At 42.1% G+C, this 24828-nt stretch overlaps 1 protein-coding gene across 3 annotated transcripts in view; it reads left to right on the forward strand.

Annotated features, from left to right (window-relative positions):
- Nucleotides 1–226: 226 nt before the first annotated feature.
- IQSEC3 (IQ motif and Sec7 domain ArfGEF 3) overlaps nt 227–24828 on the forward strand; it is a 107015-nt gene continuing 82413 nt past the window's right edge. For all 3 annotated transcript variants that reach the window (XM_074871616.1, XM_074871618.1, XM_074871617.1), the window contains exon 1: nt 227–802. In XM_074871616.1, coding sequence (XP_074727717.1) covers nt 297–802 — 506 coding nt within the window. In that variant the 5' untranslated portion in view covers nt 227–296. The remainder of the gene's footprint in view (nt 803–24828) is intronic.

The raw sequence follows: 24828 nt of genomic DNA on the forward strand, positions 1-24828 counted from the left end.
GCCTGCGCGGCCCGGCCGGGGGGGCGGGGCCTCTGCGGCGGGTCCCGCCCCTCTCCCCCTCCCCCGGCCTCGCCGTGCGTGGCGCGCGGGGGCAGAGGCAGGCGCGCGACGCGACCCGCCTCCCCCCCACTCCCCTCCCCTCCCTCCCGCGCGCGCGGCCGTTGGTCGCGCGGGTGCGTGCGTGCATGCGCGTGTGTGCGCGCGCGCGGGGCGGTTGAGGCGCCTCCCCGCAGCCCGCGCCGCTCTCGCCGGAGCGCCGGCGGCCGGGCAGGGGGGCCCGGGCCGGCAGCCGGGGCATGGAGAGCCTGCTGGAGAACCCGGTGCGCGCCGTCCTCTACCTGAAGGAACTCACCGCCATCGTGCAGAACCAGCAGAGCCTCATCCACACCCAGCGCCAGCGCATCGACGAGCTGGAGCGGCGGCTGGACGAGCTGAGCACCGAGAACCGCAACCTCCGCGGGCAGCAGCCGGCCCCCGCCGAGCCGCCGGCGGCCCCCGCGCCGCCCCAGGGCCCCCCGCCCGAGCAGCCCCCGCCGCCGCCGGGCCAGCCCGACCCGCTCCAGCACCACCAACAGCTCCCGGCGCAGCCGCCGCCGCAGCCGCCGCCGCCGCCGCCGGCGGGCAAGCAGGCACCGGCGGGCCCCGGCGGCAGCGGCCGGGCTCCCGGCCACCAGCACCCCGCTCTCCAGACCCACCAGCACCCCGCGGAGAAGGACGGCCGGGAGAAGGGCTGCTGCGCCGCTCTGCTCCAGCACAAGACCCACCAGGCCATCGGCAAAGGCGTCCTGAGCAGGAGACCGGAGTAAGTGAGAAGGGGGGAAGCGGGGGGGCAGGGGTGGCGGTGGGGGAGCAGGAGCGTAACGGGCTCTTTCCGGGCCCAGATCCAAGAGGGAACTGGGTTATACCCCCCTGCAGCCTTGCACAGGGAGAGGCAGTGTGTGGGTGGGTGGGGAATCCCTCCCTCGAAGCCTTGTCGGGGAGCGCAGGCAGAGTGCAAAGAGGAGCCAGGATGCTGCTTCCAAGAGGCATTTGCCTCCTAGTTCACCGCTTTTATTTTTATGTACAAGTGTCCGTGGTCCACTTGAACCACTCGGGCTGCTCGCCCGCGGTACTCACGCACAGCATCGTATCCTCGTTGGCTGTCATAAATAAATAAGTCTTTGATCAAAGATGAGTGTGGTTTAGCCCAGGCAGAGAGAAGCTTTGCAAAAGGACAGCGGCATTGTGGCAGCTTCTGTTTGCCTTAAGTCGCTGGTATCTGTCAGAAAAAAAACACATCATACCTGGAATAAGCTGGGATTTTCCTGCCCTCACTGATATAAGGGGTCTGGGATATGCATTATATTGCACATGATGTGTATATCTTCATAGAGATACAGATGCTGTACATATGTTTGACATTTAGGATGCCTATCACACTTGTGTGTGGGTTGCCTTTTTTTTTTTTCTTTGGTGAGTGGCACCTGACACTGATCCAGCTCTTCCAAAGGACAAAATATTTTTGCTGGTCTTTCCTCTTCAGTGAAGAAAGCATGACTACTAGTACTGAATACTGATAATGGTCTATGTTCATGCATGTATAGTAAACAAGGATGAGCATTCCAGCACTATAGGTGGTGGAAAAGGCTACTACTGAAGAGTCACATTTTCTTGGATTACGTATCCAGTACATGCCATCAGTTCACCAGCTGGTAATTACAACTGCACTCAGTATTGTATTGTCCTTTGTTTAGGCACTTTGAAAGCAGGGGAATGTTTTCTGGTTGAAAGCCAGAGTTAGTGAAGTTAGGAAGAGAAGGAGCATAGTTTCTGATGTGGCTTCTTTTATGTAAGAAAAAAGCTAATATAAGTAGTAAAACTATATCAGAATTTCTTTCCTAGAACAAACTCCATTGTTTTGGTTATAGTAATGTCAAAACAAATGAAGTATGCAGTACACTGTATAGCCCAAAACGTCTTCCTTGTCTCTTTTGACACTTTAAATAAAAGGTCCCCTTCTCTCTCATGTTTGTTTTGAATACACAAACATAGCTACAACATGGAGCTGGATTTTCAGCTGGTGTAAGTAGAGTTACGCCACTTCATAACAGCTAAGCATCTATCACGTGATTCTATGAAAATCAGTGGAGAAATTACTATTGAAAGAAATACTATTAAAGGAATATGTACAGTCAGGACATGCTTGAATCTGAAAAGACAAATCCATAAAATGCTGCACTGTAAGATTTGAATTTTGCAATCACAACTTAAAGGAAGTGAGTGGGCTACTCGCAGTATTAATACAGGTAGTAAGCATTCGCAGGATCTGGGCCTTATTCATCATGCAATAGATGGAGTTTTAAAAATACGTAGGGCCAGATCCTGAACTCATGCCAATTGGTGTAAATCCAGAATAGCATAGTTTAAGTCAAGTCAAAACAGTAAGAAACCCGTATAAAAATGCATAATCAACCTCATTGTTTTTTCAGTAGTGAATCCCTGCAGTGAAGGCTCTGTTAGAAACATTGTATCGGCAAGGGCTTTCCTTTCTTCTGAACAGAGTTTCTAACATACGTCATTCCACAGATTGAAGAATCAATTTCTATGCATAAGTCTAAATACCTCCTTCTTATCTGAGCTTTTTTTGCAGTGGGGTTTGGTTGGGGGAAGAATTGTAGATTTTTTTCTTCCTACCAAAATGCACAAAGAGAAAGTGCATTAAGAACGCAGCTGATCACTGTTATATCATATGATAATCTTTATGTTTCAGATAGATAGATGGATGGATGGATGGATGGATGGAGCCTTTTTTGTGGAAACTCAAGGCTGCTGCTGGGGATAACAGAGCAATCCCTGCAGCGTTCTTCACTCAGGAAGATTAAAATAGACTGCTTCTGTTTCCTTCTATAGCTTAGGCAAACTAAAATCTTTGTATAGAAAAGGAAGTATGTGAGTTACAAAATAGTCTACATTTCTCACTCCTGCAGGTTCTTTTTTTTACCATTGATTGTATATACTGGGTTTCATCCTCTCTCATCTCTGACTGTTAGAAGGAAATCAAAGAGACTGCAAAATCTAACTTAAAGGCAACTTGGATAGAGGGTGGGGAATCTTTCACCACCTATTGACAGCATGCCCAATAACCCTTATGATCCAGCTTGCCAACCTAAGACTTGTATTTTTGCTTATGAGTGACAGCAGGGGACATATACTTTAATACCTACACAGATTAGGTATCTGCACTGTCTTCCTTCCTCCCCACATCTAAACATGTTTTTCCCTCTATTATAAACCCTGAGATTCAATGTTATCTAAATTTTTTTCTCTTAGCCAAGAGCATAGGAACTGACTGTTCACTACAGAAAATGGCCACTCTAGACAGAACAGAAAGGATACTTTAGCGTGTCAGGATGTGGTGGCTGAAAGCAAGGGTTAAAGCAGCACCCAGGCAGTGCCCGGCTGTTACTGCCCAGTAATGGAATTTCCTCTGCCTCTCACAAAACAGGACGTTCTGGCAGCATGTTTAAGTTTACTTGTGCTGGCCCTTCTCACCTCAGACACAGCCCTGGGATTTTGCCCATTTTGAGTCAAGACTGAGGGTTTTTTGCAGCCCAGCTCACCTCAAGGCCTGGATAGAAGTGAAGACCTAAGCTTTTGAACATGTGTGACTACTCATGTCAACTGGGGCAGTCTTCTGTAAGGGGACAGGAATTAAAAACAACTGAAGCACCTCTGTTATTTTAAAGAAAAGTTCAGTCTTATTTTCGTTGTTCACTTTTTTAAAAAACTGGTAATTTTGCTTTTTCTAAAGCCTTTTTTTTTTTTTTTTTTTAAAAAAAAGCCTACCTTTTAAAAGGGAACAAAACCAAACCCCTCTCTAGGAAAGGAAGAATTCCTGAGTTATGCAGAGGACCACTGATTGTTGCTGCATGTCGTTGTGTGAGAAAGGTAGTACTGAGCTTACCTATGAAAAGTGAGACATGGAGAAAGATTTTTGCAGAGATTCTCAGCAAGAATTAGGCTGATTATTATTCCGCGGCATCTGTCTCTTTCTACCTTAGGAGTCTATTGCATAAGCGCCTCACAGCTTTAAAAACAAAAAAATAAGGTCATTCGTCATGGAATGTTTTGCTTCAAAAATACAGGTTGCCAAATTAGCATAGCTTAGATCACCCTTAATAGGCAGCCTCTTGTCTTAAGGGACCATCCCAAAGTATCATCAAATCCTGTGAGTATAAATTTTCCTTCCCTTCTTTATCAGAATACTACCTCTTTGCCAATCTCCAGTACCCTTCATTGAGTATCAGGGAAATGCCACAGGGTTGAATTTAGCAAATTAAGTCTAAATGGCCCAAATCCTGCTGTTTTTTTATCAGTTAAACTCTCAGTAAGGAGCTCTGCCTATGGAAGGACTTCAGATTTTGAGCCCATGCATTAGCTGGAAAACTCACTTGGATAAATACAGTTAGAATAATAGCTAATAATCCGTTATAGTTCCTTCCCTCAAAAGACATGGGTGCAATTTACAAGCATTCTGCATTAAAGTGGCATTAAAATCTTCTTTTAACTGTTTCACCCACAGTGAAAACAAGGCACAGAAACAGTGTTTGTCTAGCATGACATAAAGAATCTAAGTACTGCCTTATTATTAGCCTGTGTTTGCTCTACAAGATACCTCCTCATGCAAAACAAACTCTGAGAACTCATGGAAGAAATTATCTAAAATCACATTTTTCCAGAGGTCTTAAAGCTCATTTGGATTTACATTGGACTGAAAACGGTTTTGTTTTATTTTGTTTTATTTTATTTTATTTTGGTTTAGGATAGTATTTTTTATCTTAAAGAGGCAAGTTTTAAAAGTCAATGTTAAAGTCACTTAGTTGCTGTTGCGGTCTGAGGATGTTTGCTATATTTTTGTTTAATTTCAAAAGCCTAATTATGTAACCTTAAAATGAAGTTATTGCATATGCAAAGGTACTGTTTTCCATAATTTTTCTTTTTAACTATGCATTAATGTTCTATTCTATGGATTATCTCCAGGGTAAAGGCATTAGACAAAATCCCACTGATTTCAATGGATACTAACAATAACTGTAAATATTATGGCTTACTATTAACATATTTTGCTATATTTGCGCATTGCACCAGCACAAAAAAAAAAAAAAAGAACACCAGAACAACTCTGAGTGGCTTGTGTACCCCAGATACCCATTCCTTTCACTCTGGGCACACGAGGAATGCTACATTTCCCCTCTGCTTCCATTCTTTAAGATTTCCCCCAGCTTGTTTCAGGGTTTAACTCTCTTGAGCTTTCACACACCAGAAATAGTTGCATTGGTGCTGCCCCGGGTTTTGCAAATCCCTGCTAGCAATTACCATTCCAGCATCAAAAGTTATTTGGAGTAGAGTGCTGTAAGCTGGTTTCAAATGACAGAGGTCTGTACTGGCATAGCTACACAGATGCTAAAGCCCTGCTTACATGATTTTGGAGTAAAGAGCATAATGAGAGGAAAAAAGAAAGTAGACTCTGTGACTATGTCCCATTTAAAAATATATCATATTGGTTCCATTCACATTTTAATCAGCCTAAGACATACTCTGTGACAGGAACACACCTGCATCATATCTACATCAGGGTCTATAAAATCCCAGGCAGAGGGATATGGAATTAATGATTCACAATAATATTTAAGAAGTAACAGATGAAGTGAGAGAAGGAAAAGGTCTCAGTTTAGGAAGCGTTCAGGATGAAGTTCTAGGTATAAAATTGCTGAGTAAAGATGGCATGAGGAATTCCACCCACAGGGATAGCACCTCAATATGATGCTGTATAAAGTCCTGGCCAAAGCAACACAGTGTCAAGCCTGAAAATACTATTGTGGGAAATCTCACTGGCAGTATGGAAACATCAGGAAGCAGTAACGAGGAAGGAATTTGTGTGAAATACTGCCTAGCTGTGCTTTAGAAAGATACCACCTATGCATCTGTGTCTCGAGCCCAGCTAGAGCAGTACCTGGAGTAACAAAGACTCATCCTAATCTTTTAACTAGAGAAGACAAGGGCTGAAAGCAACAGCAAAGAAGGTGACTTTTTTAATGCTTAAATGAGGAGGGATTCAAATGCATTATTTTGTTTTTCTGATGAGATGGTGATGTTGTTATGTCACTTAGCTATATGTTCTGTTGCAGCCAGGCTGCTCTTCTCTGGTGGCAAGGGTACCTTTCTTCCATATGCTTTGTATTGGCTCATTTAGTGTCACTTACCAGGCAGATCCAAAGTAAGGCTTTATAAGAAGACTTCAGAAGCAATATGCTCACATGGCAACACTGTTAGCATTCAAAAGAATTTGTGCATGGCTGTTTGGAAGAGGAATAAATGGAAATATGTCCCAAATGAATAAGTATTAACAACGCCCTTGAAAATTCCTGCTGGGGACTCGGTGCCAGGTGACTCTTGGGCTGGCTGTCCCATTCTTTGCAGCATGTGCAGTGTGGAAGGACATGCATTGTTCTGAGATTGCAACAAGCAGCTGATACTTCAATGTCCTTCATAAAATGATGCACACACAGGAATCTACAATATAGGCATGGTTCATACAGTTTATGCATGCAGCAAGTGGCTACTTACATGAAGCACAGACTGTACATATTCCCACCTACACCATACTTGAAATTATTTGCACTTTTAGTCAGAGTAAGCCAGAGAAATCTAGCCTTGAGGTGCTCTTCTAGTCCTTAGATTGTGCCAGACCAGAGCCTGTCTGGTCTTCTATTAATTATGGCTTCTACCTACTCATTCAAAAGAAGTGTTCATGTGATAAAATGAAGTACACTTCTGCAAGCAAAAATATCTCTAGACAAACAGATAATATTCGATTGTAGGAATTTCCTAGATTTATTTTTTTTTCCTTCTGTCTTGAAATCCAAGTAGAAACAGTAAAAAAGAACTACGGTCTCTCTACCTTAATCTTTCTATACATAGGGTTTATTAATCTGCTGCTTTCCTATTATTTACCCTATAAATGCATTGTTAGGTTGCTTGTTTTCTCCTTTCTTTCCTAGTTCAGCAGTGGTTTATTTCTCTTTTTCCATTCTCAGTTATGAAACCTTTTGTTGTTTCTCCCTTAGGAAAACATTATAGAAAGCCAGAAATATTCATCTGTTTAACAGATGGAAAATATTTCATTTGTTATAAAATTACCTGTAGCCTGTGATTGCTACTTGGTCCACATTCCATGGAACCATATAACCATATAAGAGCCAATAAGAAAAAAAAAAAAGAGTAATTCAGGAAGACAGGGCCTGAAATATGACCATTCTCCCTTTCCTTTTCTCTTTTTCATATATTTTTTTTCAATTATATATACATTTTTTTCCTTTGAAGAGGTATATCTTGAAACAAACTAGTAATATTCTTGTATTCATCTATTCTGGAGTTTGTAATTTCATTTAGCTAAGCCTTAGGTGAGAAAATGAGTCTTGACTATTGGATTTGTTCTGCCCAATGGCTCTGTTTAAGATCTCTTAGTTAGAGCATTGGACTAACAATCTTAAGATCAAAGTTTAATTCCTCCTAAATTTATTTTTAACAGACTTGTGATGCTGGACAGTCCCTTGCATGTCTGTATATTTTAAGATCTGTAGCAAAGCAGTTGGTGATGTATTGTTACAGATAAAAGTGGGCAGATAGATCAGGAAGGATCCTTTCTATAAATTTCAGCATAGGAAGCAGCATAAAGCTCCCGTCATTACTTGCAATGTGTACTGCAACGCAACATGTGTATTGGCACATGGAAGAGAGAATGTATTTGCATGAACATTTGTCTACAGTAAGTGTCTAAGAACAAAGTTGAAGCAGCACCTAGTTTCTGTGCTTTTTACATACAGAAAAGCAAATCATCTACTGGAGGAAATCAGTGTGTCTTTACTGACGTCAACACAGCCACGACAATTTACATCACCTGAGGATCTGTACCAGATTTTGTGTATCTGTCCTCACACACAACTACACATACATCCACTAGTGTAAATGAGTGTTGACAATAGCAATGGATAGCAACTCATCACAGAAATATCAGTAGACAATGAGAAAACCATTAAGCAACATTCTGATTCTTCATATAATAGGTTTGTAATGTTTTCTTATGGTATTTTAATATAAGGTGGTAGGAGTTATGTTGCTGCAGGGTTATAAAGATGTATTTGCTCTGTTTGGTAATGTTTTTTCTCTACCCTGTGCATGCACCCTCAGTATGCTCCTCACACAGGTATTATTTTTATTGCTTTTGCTAAGATTATGCTCATTGATCAGCTGTTATTTTCATGTGCTCTGAAGTTGCACTTTCTGAGGGGGATAGAAGGAGATCAATATTTTCCATAATGAGTGACATCTAAGAGGGGACATTTTGGTGAAATTAAAGTGATTTTGAATAAGAAATTAAAAATGGCAAACCTTATCCTTCCTGCCCTCTTCTAGCTGTAAACAAGGGGGTCTGTGAGCTGCCGAGCTAATGAAGTTTGGCTTCCAGAAGATTTGTGTCATGGTTACATTTTTGGATGCCTAACAAGATGTGAGTTCTGATGTAAGCTGCTCCTGGTGTTGAGGCTTTTATAACATCTTTCTGCAACATGGAGACTTCTGTGTGGAGTAATGGCTTCAGTTCACTCGGCAGCCTTTCCCTTAGTGGAGAACCTACAAAGTTCTCTCTTTTACATACCAACAGCTATTTTCATGGAACTCATAAGAGGTCAGTATCTCTGAGATCACTGTCATTCACTCAAACTTGGTTGAAACTCACAGCGGGATCTGCAGTTACAAAGTAGGAACGAACATAGACACGCACACCCACGCAGAGAAAGAGAGACACACACATTCATAGAAGGAAAAACGAAGAGATTATATGGTCATAGAAAACATATTTTGCTTAGGAACCTAGGCAACAAAGAGCAAGTCCTAGATAATTTTTTTAATTAGCTCACCAGTACATCAAAATGGCTGAACAGTCCACTCCAAATCTATCTTGGAACTGGTGTTCTATGTGTAATAGCCTCTTAAAAGTCTTGGAATATTAAAGTTATAAAGAATTGGGAAATTACTGTAGGAATTCAGGGGGCACATAGGTGAAGGTTTACCACTGGCAAATAGAGAGTGTTGCTCCTCCTGGCTTTGCGTATGAAGTTGATGGATCATCTTAATCCACCTGCCAACATTTGCATGGGCATGGGCTGCTGCTGGGACTAGAATTAACTACTAGAAAAGTTAATTGATATTTGCTGAAACACACTAAAACATCTATGTCATTCTGAAGAGTAGCAGAAAATGGACACTGAAATTATTATAGATCTTAAAGAGGTTTGGGATTTTCTTCAGTTTTTGCTGTACTTTGGATATTTCTTCAAATTCTGACCTTTCTATTAAAATTCAGGACCTTGCTGTCAATCTGTTTGTCTCTGATGTTGATTTCCAGGCAGTCCTCCAAAGTGGTTCACACTATCCTGCTCCAGTGGGAGAGTTGCTCTGACAGCACCTCCTTCAGCCTCAGCGTCCAGCATCTTGGTGTTGCTGTGCCAGGGTGGGCACTGCCTCCATGGAACATCCTCGGATCTGCCTTCTGGAGCAAAGTGGTTTTGGCCCTGAAGTTCTTAACAGACTTTATATATGATCGCATTTTCCAAAAGAGAGGGTACATCTCCAGATTTGTAGTGATTATTACCTTTCTTTCTACTTCAGCTCAGACCTGTCTTCTCTTGCTTTTGCCCCTCTGTGAGGAATACTCTTTCTGCCTCTGTTGGGCTGTTCCAGGAAAAGTTTCAGCTCTGCAGTCAGTTCAGAATTCTCAAAAATGTCCTTGTGTTTCATTTGCTGGTTTTTAATTTGCAAATCCACTCCCAGTAGGACACCAGTAAATTGCCTGTGTCTGCCTAGGTACTCACATGGCCCCCTTCACCATAGTAACTGAGTATCTGGATTTGTCCTGAGGGCCATGCTGATATCCACGCACACTAGACCACTAACCTTCATCTGAACTAGCAAAGAATCTGAGGAATCTCCTCCCTTTTCTCTGAGCATTCCCTGGTTTTCTTGCCAAAGAACTCTCTTCAGGTAGTTTTCTTCTGTGATGTTTTGTGCCAATAAATCTATATCCAGTCAAACTCCTGATGTAGGTAGACTGCACAGCTCTGATCAGTAATTTGCACTACTTTACAATCTAGGTAAGTCTAAGAGCTAGATTCTGTTACCACTTAACTGTAAATCTGAGTGACCGAACTCATTTTGCTTCAAATTTGCTTCAAATTTGAAGAGACATGAGATAACACTCATACATAACTTCTGATGTTATGGATCTTCTTGAACTCACTTCTGTCCTACCACTGGAGCTAGTTAGTTTGAGTTAGCTATTAGCCTATTAGATTCTGTGCATACTTGCCATGGCAATCATTTGGGATGGCACAGCCAACTGCTATAATGCTTCCCCCAAGAATTCTTTATTATTCATTTGGGAAAATACTGATCTCCATGTTAGCTGCAGCAACATCCACTGCTGGTCCCTTGTTTCTGCCAAAAAAGGAGTGAGTTTCTCATCTTTGTCAAGTTGAATACATAAATATTGATTTCACTAGACATGCTCTGACTGGAATGATTATACCACCTTTATCACCTCATTTACCATGGCTCTTACACAGCCATGCAGATTGGGAATACCAGATTGTATCCTTGATGGATAAAAAGCGTTGACAAAGAGTTTCAGTCTCAGACATTTAAGGACATTTAGCCTCCCAAAGGTGGAAGAAAGAATCTACTTGTTTTTAAGGGAGGGATCAGACTTCTGCCAAACTCCATTTGCTTTCTGCAGGTTATTTTACAAGTTGGCAGAAGAAAGGAAATATTGGTGACAGGGGAAGAGGGGAAGAAGAGGATGAGAAACATCTACAGTGTGTCTCTACTCTCTGCTAAGGGCAACCTTCAGGCTGGTTTTAAGTCTATATTAGCCTACTCTTCAAATCCCAAGCCTGTAAGCTTGACTGGAGCGTGGCCTCAGGACTGCATACCAGCGGTGGATGCATCTGCATGCTCTCCAAAGCCTCTGCAGCAGTCATAAGGTATACCATATTTCTGCAGAGGTTGTCTGTGCAGGGAGATAGAAGCTAGTGAAAGAGTGAACAACAGTGGGGAGAAGTTATAAAGGGAAGGGGAAAGAGCCCAGTGGAAACTGTAGCATGCAGGAGGGCCAGGAGCCCCATAATCTTATCCTGCAGAGGCTGTGAACTTTTTGAATGCCTGGTTCATTTATGTGTGCAACTGTAGTGAGGCTTCGGTTTAGCTGGAGGGAGGGAGGGAATGACAGGGGTTTATGTTCTGTTTTTATGAAGCCTCTTACTCAGGAGAAATGAATAATAAACAGCACACACTGAACATTGTCCTTAACAGATACTGACTGGTTGAAGCCACCTCCCCAGTAGGCAACTCCTGGGTTTAAGGAAGGAGCCCACTACTGTATGCCCAGAGTGTATGTGACTAGTTCTCATTACTGTGGGATGGGAGGTTTATCAGATCTCATAAAGCAATGCAATTTAAGCTGGTCGGGCAGTGTCTGGGAGATCTTCAAGAAATACCCAGAGTGCTAGGAGAGGACAGTGAAGTATGTCTGCAGATAGCAGTGTCTTCAGGATATCTCTGCCTGGCATTAGCACCTCTTTCTTCAGATTAGATGCTGGGGACCTTGATCTTCTGTGTCACTTCACAGGATATACACACACACAGAGCAAAGGTGTTAACCCTGTTCACATACTGGTGTAAGTTTGTCATCACGTTCCTCTCTGTTTTGCTTAGTTGACAACGGGCCCCATTCCTCATTGTCTTCCTTGTATGAAGTTGTTTTCTTTTGTGTGACATGGGTTTGAGATGCTAGCAAATCCTCACTGAGCAGTTTACATCCCACTACCTCAAGCACAAATGATAATATGACTTACAAAGCATAAGGATCAGGGCTATTCTTCTGCTGCAGTTTTTTACAATGCTTCTTTGCAGGCTGCTATGGCCAACTCTCTAACACCAGAAACACCTGTATTTCAGAGATGAGCACATATACACAGTAATGTTACGTTTTCTGAAGTGCTTTCAGAAGTAATGCAGTTATTCACAGGTGAAATATTGCTAGTGTATGTCCCTAACAATATCTAAAAAAGCAGCAAGTAACAAGTATGTAAGGTATTCCTCTAGTACACCTCTAACCATGGCAAGATCTTGCTACAGGATGAATAAAAGAAATACCATGCAAAAGTAGGTGATAATAATAATAATGATAATGTCTCTTCTGCATTAGTCTTTATCAGTAGATCCTTCAGTGCTTACAAAGGTAGTCCTCATTTTACAGAAGGTGATGAAGACATGGAAAATGTTTTGCTTGTGTTCACCCAGCTAGTCAAAGCTGAGGGTAAAACCTGGGTCTTAGGGCTCTGATCTGTCAAGTAGGCTATAGTGCCTTGAAAGGAGGAGACAAACAGGACAAGAAGAGTTAAATGTTATGAGGTCATTTTTATGGCACAAATAACATCGCTCTAAATCCTGAAATCTTATTCACTCCCTGGACAGCTTGATATGATGAAGATGATCAGAGGGATGGAGCACCTGTCCTATGAAGACAGACTGAGGGAGTTGGGGTTGTTCATCCTGGAGAAGAAAAGGCTCCAGGGAGACCTTATAACAGCCTTCTACTACCTAAAGGGGGCCTACAGGAAAGATGGAGAGGGACTTTTTGCAAGAGCACAAAGTGATAGGACAAGGAGTAATGGCTTTAAATTGAAAGAGGGTAGATTTAGGTTAGATGTAAGGAAGACATTCTTCACTGTGAGAGTAGTGAGGCTCTGGAACAGGTTGCCCAGAGAAGTTGTGGATGCCCCCTCCCTGGCAGTGTTCAAGGCCAGGTTGGATGGGACTTTGAGCAACCTGGTCTAGTGTCCCTGCCCACGGCAGAGGGATTGGAACTAGATGATCTTTAAGGTCCCTTCCAACCCAAACCATTCTATGATTCTATGATATCAAGAAGAGGTTTGGCCCATTAAAGATCTATAACTTGACCAAAAGTCCTTAACAGCTATTGGGGTCAGTTACGTACACTAGAAAGAATAAGCAGTGGAGGCTGGAGATAAAATTGAATATTGAATTTCAGGAGGAATTGAAACACATGGTTTCAGGTTGGCAGAACTGTGAATGTGTATTGCATGCAAGTCCAGCAAGGTTTACAAAAGCAGCTAGTCCAGCAAGAAAATGTGTTGGAGTAAAAAAGTGGTGTAGGTGTGTCAGAGTCAAAAAGGCAAGAAATCACACACGCATGCTGGAGCGTGTTTTTTCTTCTTGCAGCAATGAACCAGTTATGTGTTGCACATAACTGCAACAGGGGTAGCGAGAGGGGTAGCGAGAAAAGGTAGGTTAAGAGCCTATAGTCTCTGCTGTTTCAGTCTGGTTTGATGGGAGAAAGCTCAGTAAGCACATGGAAGACACTAAAAATATTCCTCTCGTGGGAGCAAAAGGAAAAGCCTCCCACAGAGGCAGGCACTGCATGTGAGCTAGGGAAGCGGAAAATAATTATCACATCTGTGCATGTGAATAAGTTGACAGAGTACCTTCTCCAGAAACCACTGCCTAGCAAGATGTGTTTTCTTCTTCCCACAGATATATTTTCCCTCCCCCTGTTCTCCTGTTAAATACAGAGCCATATTGGGGTCTGCTGCCTCCATCCCCTCCTCCCCTGACACAATCACAGCAGTACATGCAATCACCAAGTCATGCAGACAGTTTCAGTCTTGTTCTGCCAGATTTTTCCTGCCTCATCCAAGGAGAACTCTTGCATGACTGATACATGTGGCTTAATGGATTCTGGGCTGAGGTTTTAATTTCCAGTAATAAGAAGAGTATTTGCATTCCCCCATCCCTCCTGTTTGTGGTACAGGGCTTGATGGAACAGTGTTTCATTACTTCAAGTCTGATTAGCTGTTACCTGGGGACATCACTTTGATAGGGATCCTCCATCCTGCCTGATTTTTCTTTCAGTATTGGGGCAGGCCCCAGTGTTTTATAACCCCAAAGGATGCTGTTTGGCACACTGTGAGAGGGGGGCACACTCTGGGAATTCTTATACAACTTGAATATGTTGCCCACAGTTAAGGGGTACATTCAATAGAGACCTAGGCTGCATTTGGTAATGACAGAGATGGCAAAGGAGATCTGGAACAAGGGCAAAAATGGCTTCAGGATGTGAATGTGCCTTGGACGTTTCTGGAATTTCTTTCTCTTACCAGCAAGGAGCTATTTATGTTGGTTACTTTTTCTTTGCAGCTTGTACTGTAGGAGTATACTAATTTCCTCAATTTGAAAGGACTCAGCACCTCAGAGGATCAGGACCTCTCTCTCCTTTATCTTCCAGCTCTATTTTTCATTTCTCCATTCTGGTTTTATTTGCTGCTGTTTTGAATTCCCTGAGATGAACACTAACCAGAGGCACAATTAGTAACTGTTCCCTTAGGATCCAGTATGGCACTAGTTGGAGATATGTCACAAAAATAGCTAAAATATGACCGATTTAGTGACACTTCTCTATTACTACTCCTTTTATTAAAGTCATGAAAAAAAGTTAGGACCTGAGTGGCTCCTGATAGTACAGTGGCATTTGCAAAGGTATCAGCAAGAATGAAACTGGCCTTCAGGAATAGAACTTGAAGCCCCTCTCCAAACTTCACTGTCTCCTTCCAGACAGCATCTCCTGTTTATCCTTACTTAGCTCGCCCTTGTTCCTCTTTCTCACTTGCAGTTACACCCTCTCTTTCCCCCTAAACCTCCATTCTACAGCTCTGCTGCAGGAGTAGTATAGGTGGCAGCTACACCACAATGGCAGCATATGAATACAGCACTGCTGAGAACAAGGCTGTGATGAAGGCTTCTGTTGCTGGATTCCCAGATAGCTGTTGAGAGGACGAGGATGGACTGAACAGTGAATGGGTAGGGTGAAGTGAAATGATATACCTGTATCCCCATGAGAATATGTCTTTCTTTCCTTCTAGATATACATCTCTGTGCAGAGAAGTGAAGGCTGAAGGAATGAGGGTTTCAACAGTGTATACACATATATATTCACTCACAGTTGTCTGGGTGAACAGTCTAAGTGAGATGTGATTTATGTCACATATATACATTTTTTATAACTGGTTACTTATACGGGCTTCAGGAACCCACTGAATTAACAAAATCATCAATAAGGAAAGATGGAAGGGAAGATTTGACCAATGTTTTTTTAAAAAACTTAACATATAGTTGTTTTATTTAGTGGTGTGGTGATGACTAGAGAAAAAAATCAGCTCTTTTGACCTGTGCTTTGTGCTTCAAAGAGTAAGTGACCACATTCTGAACCTGGGATTAAAAAGGCTCCAGAGATAGCTTAGAAGAAACTCTGAGTAAACAAAAAAGAAGTCATGCTGCAAGAAGGAAAGAACTAAGTAGAGGCCTCTAAGCAAGAGGAAGTTGAGCTTGGGAAACTTCTGACAGTGCGCAAAAAACCACAGGTGGGAATGCTCAGGCAGTAAACAGAATGCTGAATGAGGCAAGTAAAATGCTGACTATCTACCTGTTACCCAGTTCCTGCTGTACACTGAAACAAAGAGCCACAGTTACATATACTACTAAAATAAAGTGTAGCCTTCCTCAGTATCAACTGTCAGACCACAGTTCATGGAGCTAAAAGATGTATTGACTTTTCTTGCCACTCCATTTCTGAGCTGTTGAGGCTGAAAGTGTGGCAGGTGCTGTAAGATCAGCAGCAGCCACAGCTTTATTTTGACAGAAACTTTAGAGATGTAATTATTGATAGTAACACCATAACAGGGGATGCTCCTATTTAAACTGAAACAGTACATTTTGTTTACTACCATTACCCTCTGCTAAGAGGGGAGATCTCTGATGACAAGCAGTCCATGCCAGTAGGCTACCATGCATCTGCCTTAAGATAAACTAGAGTGAGCTTAGTGACATTTATCTATCTACACCTCCTCAGGTGGCAAACCCAAGTTTGCTCAGTAGAGCTGCTGTGCAAGTCCAGAACTGCTTTAGAGGTAGGAATTGCTGGGCAGAATTGAAATGAATGCAAGAGGTCTGCATTTTGAGGAAGAGACATGGAGAACTGGAGGAAGTGATGCTGCAGGACTCAGGTGAAGACTGAGTGTTGTGCAAAGGACTAGCAGATGCTGCATGTGGTGAGACAGGTGAAGGCGCAAGCATGGGAAAGAGTAAGACAGGATTCTAATGCATTAGGAGAACTGCCTGGACAATCCACACTGGAATAACAAGCAATTAACATAGGCAGCTTTCTGCATCAGCACCAGAGCTATGTGGATGAATAGGTCTGGGCTAGTAAGGTTTGGGTGTACTGGCAGCTGTGTGGGTGCTCAGGACTAAGCTAATGGAGGTGCTGCAGGTGAGGAGAAACTGCAGAGCTGCACCAAGGAAGCCTGCTTGTGCTCTGCTTGGCACCAAGCAGTTGCCATTAATCTTTCACTTGCCCAAGCACTGATATTCATATAAATTATGAAGAAAAAAAAAGTTCCTCAAATGCAACAGGAAAGGGTCTTTAGCTTCGTATTTATGAACTTAGATAAAAGAGAACTTGATATGAACCTGGAAAAGTGACGTCTCAATTTTATCCTGCCCATCATGATGATGAGTGTAAGTGTGGGTTGATTACTCGCTACTGACCTCTCCCCTTCTCTCGTTCTCTGTAAAGTTCTGTTTCTCAGAGAACTGCTTTTCACTGAACAGTTCAGGCTGTTCTTTGTCCTTACAGCCTTGTGATTTCCACTAGCACCAAGCCAGAAATCACCTCATTTGCTAATAGGTATTCTAGTTAATAATAGCAAATCCATCCACTGAGGATATTTCTGACCTGCTTTGCAAGACAGGAATGCTGTTTTAATGGCACAATGCTGGCATGCCAGTGGGAATGCTTGCACCCATTTGTGTAGCTGCATGTTGCACACTCTCAGTCTGTGCACCCCTGAGAACTTGTGATGCCCCACATTGCTCACCAAACCATAATTATGATGGTGGAGGGAGCATAACAATTCCATAGATAGCTGAAAATCTTCTGGGTAGAAAGACTTGCTGAATTTCCATAGCACAGGATTTCTGTTTATTGGTTGTTTGGGGATTTGACAATGAAGAATCCAAACCAATTTTCTCAATCAAGCTTTTGATGTTGTTTTAATTATTAATTATGTAAGAATAGGTTTTCAAGAAAAGATAGATCAAGCCATCTCCCAAACAGCATTCAAACCAGCCTCCAAAACAGATATTCTACAGAATGAACTATAGAGCTAAACAAGAAAATTACTCACATATTTTGTCTGTTCCCAATGTCTTCTAGGCGCTTAGTGTATACTTTCTGTTTGTTTACCTTGGCATAAATGGAGAATAACCATCGAAGGCAATGAAGCCAACCCAGTGGAAGCCCACAGCCATGAACAGACATAAGTGAGGAGAGAGCAGAGGCCCTTGGAGTTCTAATGGGCCCACAGGCAACAGATGCAGATTTAATTAAACTTTTAGTAACTGGATTGAACAGTTAATAGGGAAGGCCTTGGTAGAAATACAGGCTGCATTTCTAACTAAAAAAAAAAATCTTGAATAAGCAAACAAGAAGAAGGGTAGTGCTGTACTCAACAGTGGCTGTTGTCTGTAAGAGAACAATTGGCCATAGTAATGGACATGGCATGGGTCCCAGTGCCACAGCAGCTGTTCTGTGCACTGCTGCATATCGCAAAGTTCATGCCCATCCTGGTTCTATCACAAGTGAGACAAAGATGTGTCGAGAAACATGTTTTCTTTTAACTTTCCTTTTTTAGCCCCAACAGATTTTTATTTTCCAAACACTCAAATGAGTATGAAATTAAAAATACAATGTCATATGAAGGCAGCCTTTATAAATGCTAAAGAAGCAAAACACTTTATTTTGCCTTGCATTTCCCTGGAAAGCATTTACAGGGGTACATGAATGCAACAGTCAGTCTGTTGTAATACATGCATAGTTTTTAGTATACTTAGTTGTCTCCATTTTGCCTCCTCCTTTAACAGACTGGAGGTCTTGAGACAGACTGCAAGCCTTCTCAAGGAGAGATAATAAAGAGAACTTTGATACAAGAACTTGTTAAGACAAATGAGTTTCAGGAGAGTGATTTATGTAACGGATCTTGTAATCACTCCAACCCCAACACTGCCTGACAGCAATTGTTTTTATGAAGGAAGTTAACACAGGAGTGACTGCTGCATAGCCCTCTCCTTCAGAAGGCTGGGTTAATTAAACAAAACAAAGCAAAACAGCTGGAAGGAGAAGATGAGGTAGTAGCTGATGCTATCAACTGATAAGACCTGCTACATTTCAGAGGTGCATACCATCCAAGAGTCACAAAGCCTCAGCACATTCTGCAAGATGGTGTTTGGTCATCAAAAGTTTCTGCTCCTGGGCCAAATGGCCTTATTGCTGTTGCATGTTGAGCAGTCTATTCTCAGATGCCAACATTGTTTTGTGGAGAGCTAAGGGTGATGTGGCAAGTTTCCTATTCTCAAATGTGCTAGTATTGCCTGGTCCCAGGGGTTCACAATTACCTCACAGCTTATTGTATTTCATATGGAGCCTGTCAGTGGAGGAGCCTACAGATTTGTCTTTGAAGATCAACCTCCAGATGCATTTGAATTTCAATTCTATAAGGTTGTACAATTCCCATTTTTCCTTTCTTCCTGGCTGTATCCTCCACCTCCTTCCATTATTAACAATTTCTCATCTTATCTTTCATTGGAGCATTCCTTGTATTGATGTAAAAGCCCTAACTTAATTAGTCGCCAAGGCAGAATTAGGATGCCCAAACCCCATGATAACACTCCACATCCACCTCTTGTACTTCCATCATGCTCTGTTCCTTTCCTTTTTTTGTCTTGCTCCTTGCAGGTTTTTCTTCCTATGAATCTCCCATTGGTCAAAAACATCACATAACCAGAAAGACAGAGGATTTTTATTTTGTCTGAGGTCAAACAATAAATGTAAGTGCCATCCCCTTGATCATTCTGAGATGCTGAGGCTGCCACAGTCTGAGTCATTACAAGCAAGAGAAAGGCTGAGGAAGGGGAACCTTCCTCAGGCACCTCCTAATTTCATCCTAACACTTGGAGCTCTCAGAACCAGCTGTTACAAAGTCACTGATTCTAGTTCCTTGCAGACAAAAGCAACCATGCAGTAGATATCTAGTAACAAAAATCCACAGCACTTTTATTCTGTGCACTGCAGGCAGAAAACCACTTTACAACAAATTTGCAGCCTCTAGCAAAAGAGCAAAAGAACAGAAGTGAGAACTAGAAAATGTCACAGAAAGAGAGCTAAGGAAATCAAGAAAGAGAGCTAAGGAAATAAACACAAGTCTTAATCACTGTAGGAGTAAGGTGTGGTTAAGTCAAACTCAGTGACCCTAGAAAGTAAGCCATGTTGTCCACTGGAGAGGGATGATCTGAAAATAATGGTAGGCTGAGGAATAACATGAAAGAATATGACAAATGCATTGGGTTTGTAATCTCCCAGAAAAAAATGAAAGAGTGGCACAGACTTAAATACATGTAATCAAACTCGGCCCTCCCCAACTGTAACACCTCAGCAGTCCACAATTAAGGAACGTAAGTCTATTTCTAGGCACTCACAGAGTTTTGTTCAGAGCACTTAGGACATGAAAAGACCAACCTGTTGAGTTGGATTAAGATGGCCTGCATCTTTCATGTCTACATAGAGACCATGAAACTTTGGGTACTATATAAAGGAGAAAAAATCCAGCCCTATAGAGATTCAAAACACCATCACTCCTTCTCTGCTTGCTAGCATCTCATTAGTACATCCTGGCCTCAGCTATGTTTTAGCTTCTAAAAGTTGGAGGAGTCAGTCTATTTACAGACATACTTTCAGAGGTTTAAGAGTTCAGCTCTGGGGTATAGAGAAGAGGGTGATAGGGAAGGACCCAAAAATTGTCTTTCCCATTTTAAGGATCATGAAGGAAGATGTAAGGCTGTGACACTGAACTGCTGAGTAATGAATATTGAGATATATCCTGCCAACCTGTAATATCTTACCCATTCCAGCTAGCCACTGTTAGATTTCCAGTCAGATTTCCAGAATCAGTGTAATGTGGAAAGTTCAGCTCATCCCTTAGTCTCTTTGCTATTTAATTTTCCTAAGGAAAAGTCTGGCATGTACTTTGCTTCTGTGCATGGCCTTCAGCAGTGCCCAGCCCCACAGGTCATCCACAGAGCATCCCTTTGACACATCCATGCTATAACTTGTATTCCAGGAATGCTCTCAAGGTGCCCAGGACCATTCCAATGGATTCCACTTCTCCTGCTCTGTGATCCCAGTTCTGTGGTCTTCCAGAGGCTTTGGTGTGCACTTCACAGGGGCTCTTACACAGCAGTGCAATTAAGTTTCAATTAGTTTCCAGTAGTTGCATGAACTTTATCAGAAGGTTTCTTGGCATTCATACCCTGCACTGAAGCACTAGCTGAAGCAGTTAAGAAATTCTCTCCCTCCATACACAGCCTTAACAAAGCTTTTCAGAAGCATTATTCCTGTTAGAAAGAAAGAGTTTGTGAATTAAGGAGCTCAGAGGATATGTAATTAGAAACAGTTCCATTAAATAATGGCTGTAGACTGGAATTCCCTTCTTGCCCTGAGGAATACTGTGCTTCGTTTCCAAGCCAGAAGAATATTAATTTCCCTTTGCAGAACTCTTCCTCTTTCTGAGCACTCAAACTGACCATTACCTGCCACTGAGACACAGCTGCCTCTGGGACAGAAGGCAGCAGTCCCCTGTGATCAGAATTGACATTTCTTCCACAAAATCTGTTGTGCGGGTGTTAGGTTAACCAGCTGAGACCAGGCCATTAGCTGGTGCATATGACCATAGCCCCAGTGATTTCTGTTAACCAAATGGAGTTTGACAGAAGACTCCAAGTTTAGACATGCAAGTATGGAACAACAACAACAAAAAAAATTCATTTAGTCTTACTAGGACTTCAAGTGACTTCAACATTACATCTTGCTAGGGACACTGAACCTTACAGCACCTTGCAATGACACTGGTGGAATGATGACTCAGAAAGAAGACTACCACTTACTGCAGCACCCCCTTCGGTTTTCATTGGAAGTCTTCAACTTCATACCTAGACTGACTCACTTAGCTTATAATAGTGACATGAGTGCAGCCTGAGGAAGCATAGCTGTAGGCCACTAAGTGTTGCTAAACAGACTTTTTCAGCTTGGAGAAGGAGGTCTAGCAACTGCAGTGAAAACTTGTCACAGTCTGTCTGCTTTGGAGTCACCCTGAATCTGACTTTGCTATGAATTTTGTCATCCTAAACACAAGGATCTCACTCCAATTCTTTTTAAAGGAGAGAAACATACCCTTGCATTTGGCAAGAATACAACACAAGCAATGCCCAGTCTTAAAAAATTTCTAACCACCAGCCTGGAACTAGATGAGCCTCAGTTTGTGCCTGTTCTCAGGATTTTCACATTTTTTCTTATATAAGGTCTCCTCATGTTGCAGTTTCTACTGATGAGAGGAAACTAAGCTATCAAACACAAGCAAAAAAGTAATTTCCCTTTTTGTAATCCAATCAACTGCAACAATTTAGTCAGAAGTGCAGAAAGACTAATGCAAAGAGGTAAAGAATCACATAGAAGCTTATGGACGGTCTAAAAGCAGTAGAATGACATACTCTTGTGGGAACTCACATGATCCAGCCTGCACACTTGCTCTAGGACAGCACAGTAAGCTTAAGGAAACCAGTCATCTTTCAAAGAATGTTGGTTTCTGAGGACATGCTGCAGTCATATGTGAGATCTTCAGTTTACCTGCAATGTACAGTCAAGCAGTACAGCTCTTAGTTCCAATCCAAAATGGCTTAGTGATCTGAGCATTTATTTTCAAAAGGGGTTCAGTTCAAAGGCGAAGAAACTCGCTTCTCAGGAGCTCATGGTGCAGCAGCAATTCTCAGATTTGAAATCTGAACAGCCGTGTTCCCATCTGCTCTGAATGACTTAAAAAGGCTGAGTCTTCAAAGTCACCAAGAGATTTCAGGTGCTTAGTTTCCATTAACACTCATGGAAAAGGAACAGTTAGATCCTCCTAGGCAGACTTGAATCCCTAAATGATCTTCCAGTATATTTTGCAAGAGAAAGGGTTTGTTTAGATATCCCTGGCTCAAAGCTCCTCCTTACACAGCTCTGCAGCATACTGACTGCCAAATCCTACCTAAGAGATGGCTAGACATCAATGGCACTCTGTTTCTCTCTCCCCGCTACCCCCTTATAAAGCACTTAAGGGATTAATGGAAGTATTAAAAAAGTTGCTTATTGTTTGTATTCCAAACAGCTGCTCTACCTTAATTTTACAAAAGATAATAGTAGTGCCACAGAGGACAAGCTATCTTCACTGTCTTCTTTGCCCAGCTATGCCCCTCACACAGGTTGGGGACTCAAGACACTTGAGTTTAGCATCAAGACATTAATTTTTATCTCTTTCACATCTTCTCCAGCAATCAGGTTTCTAACATTTTCCCCTCCTCAATATGAATGCAATCACATATGTATCCATGGTCACCTCTACTGCATGAGAAAGAGCACGCAATATGTCCCACATCAATGAATAGTATTGCAATATCTTTCTTACAGCTACAGCGTGAAAGCAGATATAATGTCAGTAGATGGGGTGGGGGGGAGAGGTGGCAGGTGTGTCTTCACAGGTAGCTTTGAACTGTACCAATACCGTTTTACAGGGAGGTAAACGTCACTTCTCAGGTGAAGTTCAGCCACCCTAAACCGAGATGGATCATGCTACAAAATGAGGGAGAAAAAACACTGCGCTTTGTCCATGATGATGGAATTGTGCTACCAGAATAACAGCATCTAGTGGCTAGTCTCCAAGAAGATAGTTTCTCCATGTTAAGAAGTAACACAGATTAGTTAGAATTCAGAAGCCCTTTCCATTGAGCACAAGCATAAGGAGTTCTTGTAATCTCTTTCTGGCACCATTTGAGAATATTTATGAACACTAAAACTGGCTAAGAAACCACCCACACATTTTCAATGTATGATAAGGTCTCATGAGAACCTGTATCTTTCAATAAAATGTGACGCTTAAGAATCAGCAAACTGTTTTTTGTTCCTAGATTTTCCATTGGAAGGTTGTTAAAAAAAGTTAACCAACATTTTAAAATCTTTCAGTGTTCCTTCTGGGCCAAAAAAGCACTTGTTGTCAGGAGAATATTTGGACTCTAGCAATTTTTGACCAGTTGTTGTTTAATGAATTGTCATTCAGACTAAAACTTGAATGCTTTGACTTCTTTTGCTTCAACCAGAAGTGATATAGGTCATGGCATCTTTGGAGCAAGCTGTCAGAAAACGACTCAACAATTTTGCCTCTAATTGTACCCATTAACAGAGCAAGGAAACTTCCTACTCATTATTCCAAGAATAGCAACAATGCCTTTTGAAAGAGGATTAGCTGAGATTTCAAGTGTGCCAGTACTCATCAACTCTGAAAGCTCTTCCATTGACGCCAAACAGCAAGATTAGTCTGCAAGAGGAGGGAGCCTGCACAGCAGTGGTGTGTTGTTCAAGACTGATGATGTAAGTTGCAATGTGATGAAAACTCTTAGCCGTTTCATATGAGTTATAGCAAGATGGCCTTCCTACTGGCAGGTTCAGCAGAAGAACTCAAGCCTGTGGGAATCTGCAAAGGCTGACAACCCTTTCGAACCTAAAACCAAAGACAAGGCACAAAGCTAGAACAACACGGAATGGGAAAAAAGGCTGCTGTCCATTCTGTGTGCATTGTATGGCCAGCCCATTGCTTTCACGTTCTTTCCTCATACTGGAAATTCCACATAAAGGAATATATGTTAGGATCAATCACAGAAGAGGATAGACCTCATTATGTGGGGGCTGCATTTTCTTTGTCTATGTTGTTTGATAAGGAGAGAATGATTCAAATGTTTATCTGAAAGTTTGTTGATATTTGTTCCTGTTGGCTGGCTGAGGCTTCCATTTTGCTGGCTCTCCATTTTATTTTTTCCTTTGCTTGCAGCAGCTATTAGTGACAGTCAGCTAGTAAAAGAGATTTATTGTTGCCTGTTAGGGCATGTTGCAACTTTTCAGTCTGATTATTTTATCAACCCAAATTAAGTATCTTGCTTATGCTGCACTTCCTACCTCCTGATATACCTTCTGTCTGAATGGAAGCAGTCAAGGTGTGAGGACACAAGTAGATTGTTAACGTGTGCCTTGGGGGAAGTTAACATTTTTAATGATCCCATGAAATAGACCCAAGTTCTAGACATATCTTTTATCTCTAGTGTTCTTTGTGCATATGTGCCATCTGCTTTTTGCGGTGTAGTAGGAGAGGTGGAGAATGTTTGGTTTAAGTAAGCCTGGAGACCAGAGGAAATAATCGCAATGATACCTATGCATTCTCAGAGAGATCCTCTTTTAGCTCAAGCAGGAGAGGGTTCTTTCTTCATAAGAAGATATCAGGGGCTCCATTTCTCTACTCCCAACATACAAGCAGATGTTTAGCCAGGTGCTGCAGTGCCCATTTGTATGCTGCTGCAAGACTTTTATTAGCTTTAGTGGTGATTTCAGCAGAAAGGTGTTGCTTATTTGGTGTGCTGACAAATAACTGGAGGTTCTCACTGTGTTATTGAGGCTATATGTTCTCTTCTGGCGAGGAGGAGACTGGTTAAAATACCTGTAAATATAGCCTATTAGTAACAACT

The sequence above is a fragment of the Strix uralensis genome, chromosome 5, assembly GCF_047716275.1.
Source record: "Strix uralensis isolate ZFMK-TIS-50842 chromosome 5, bStrUra1, whole genome shotgun sequence".
NCBI lineage: Eukaryota > Metazoa > Chordata > Aves > Strigiformes > Strigidae > Strix > Strix uralensis.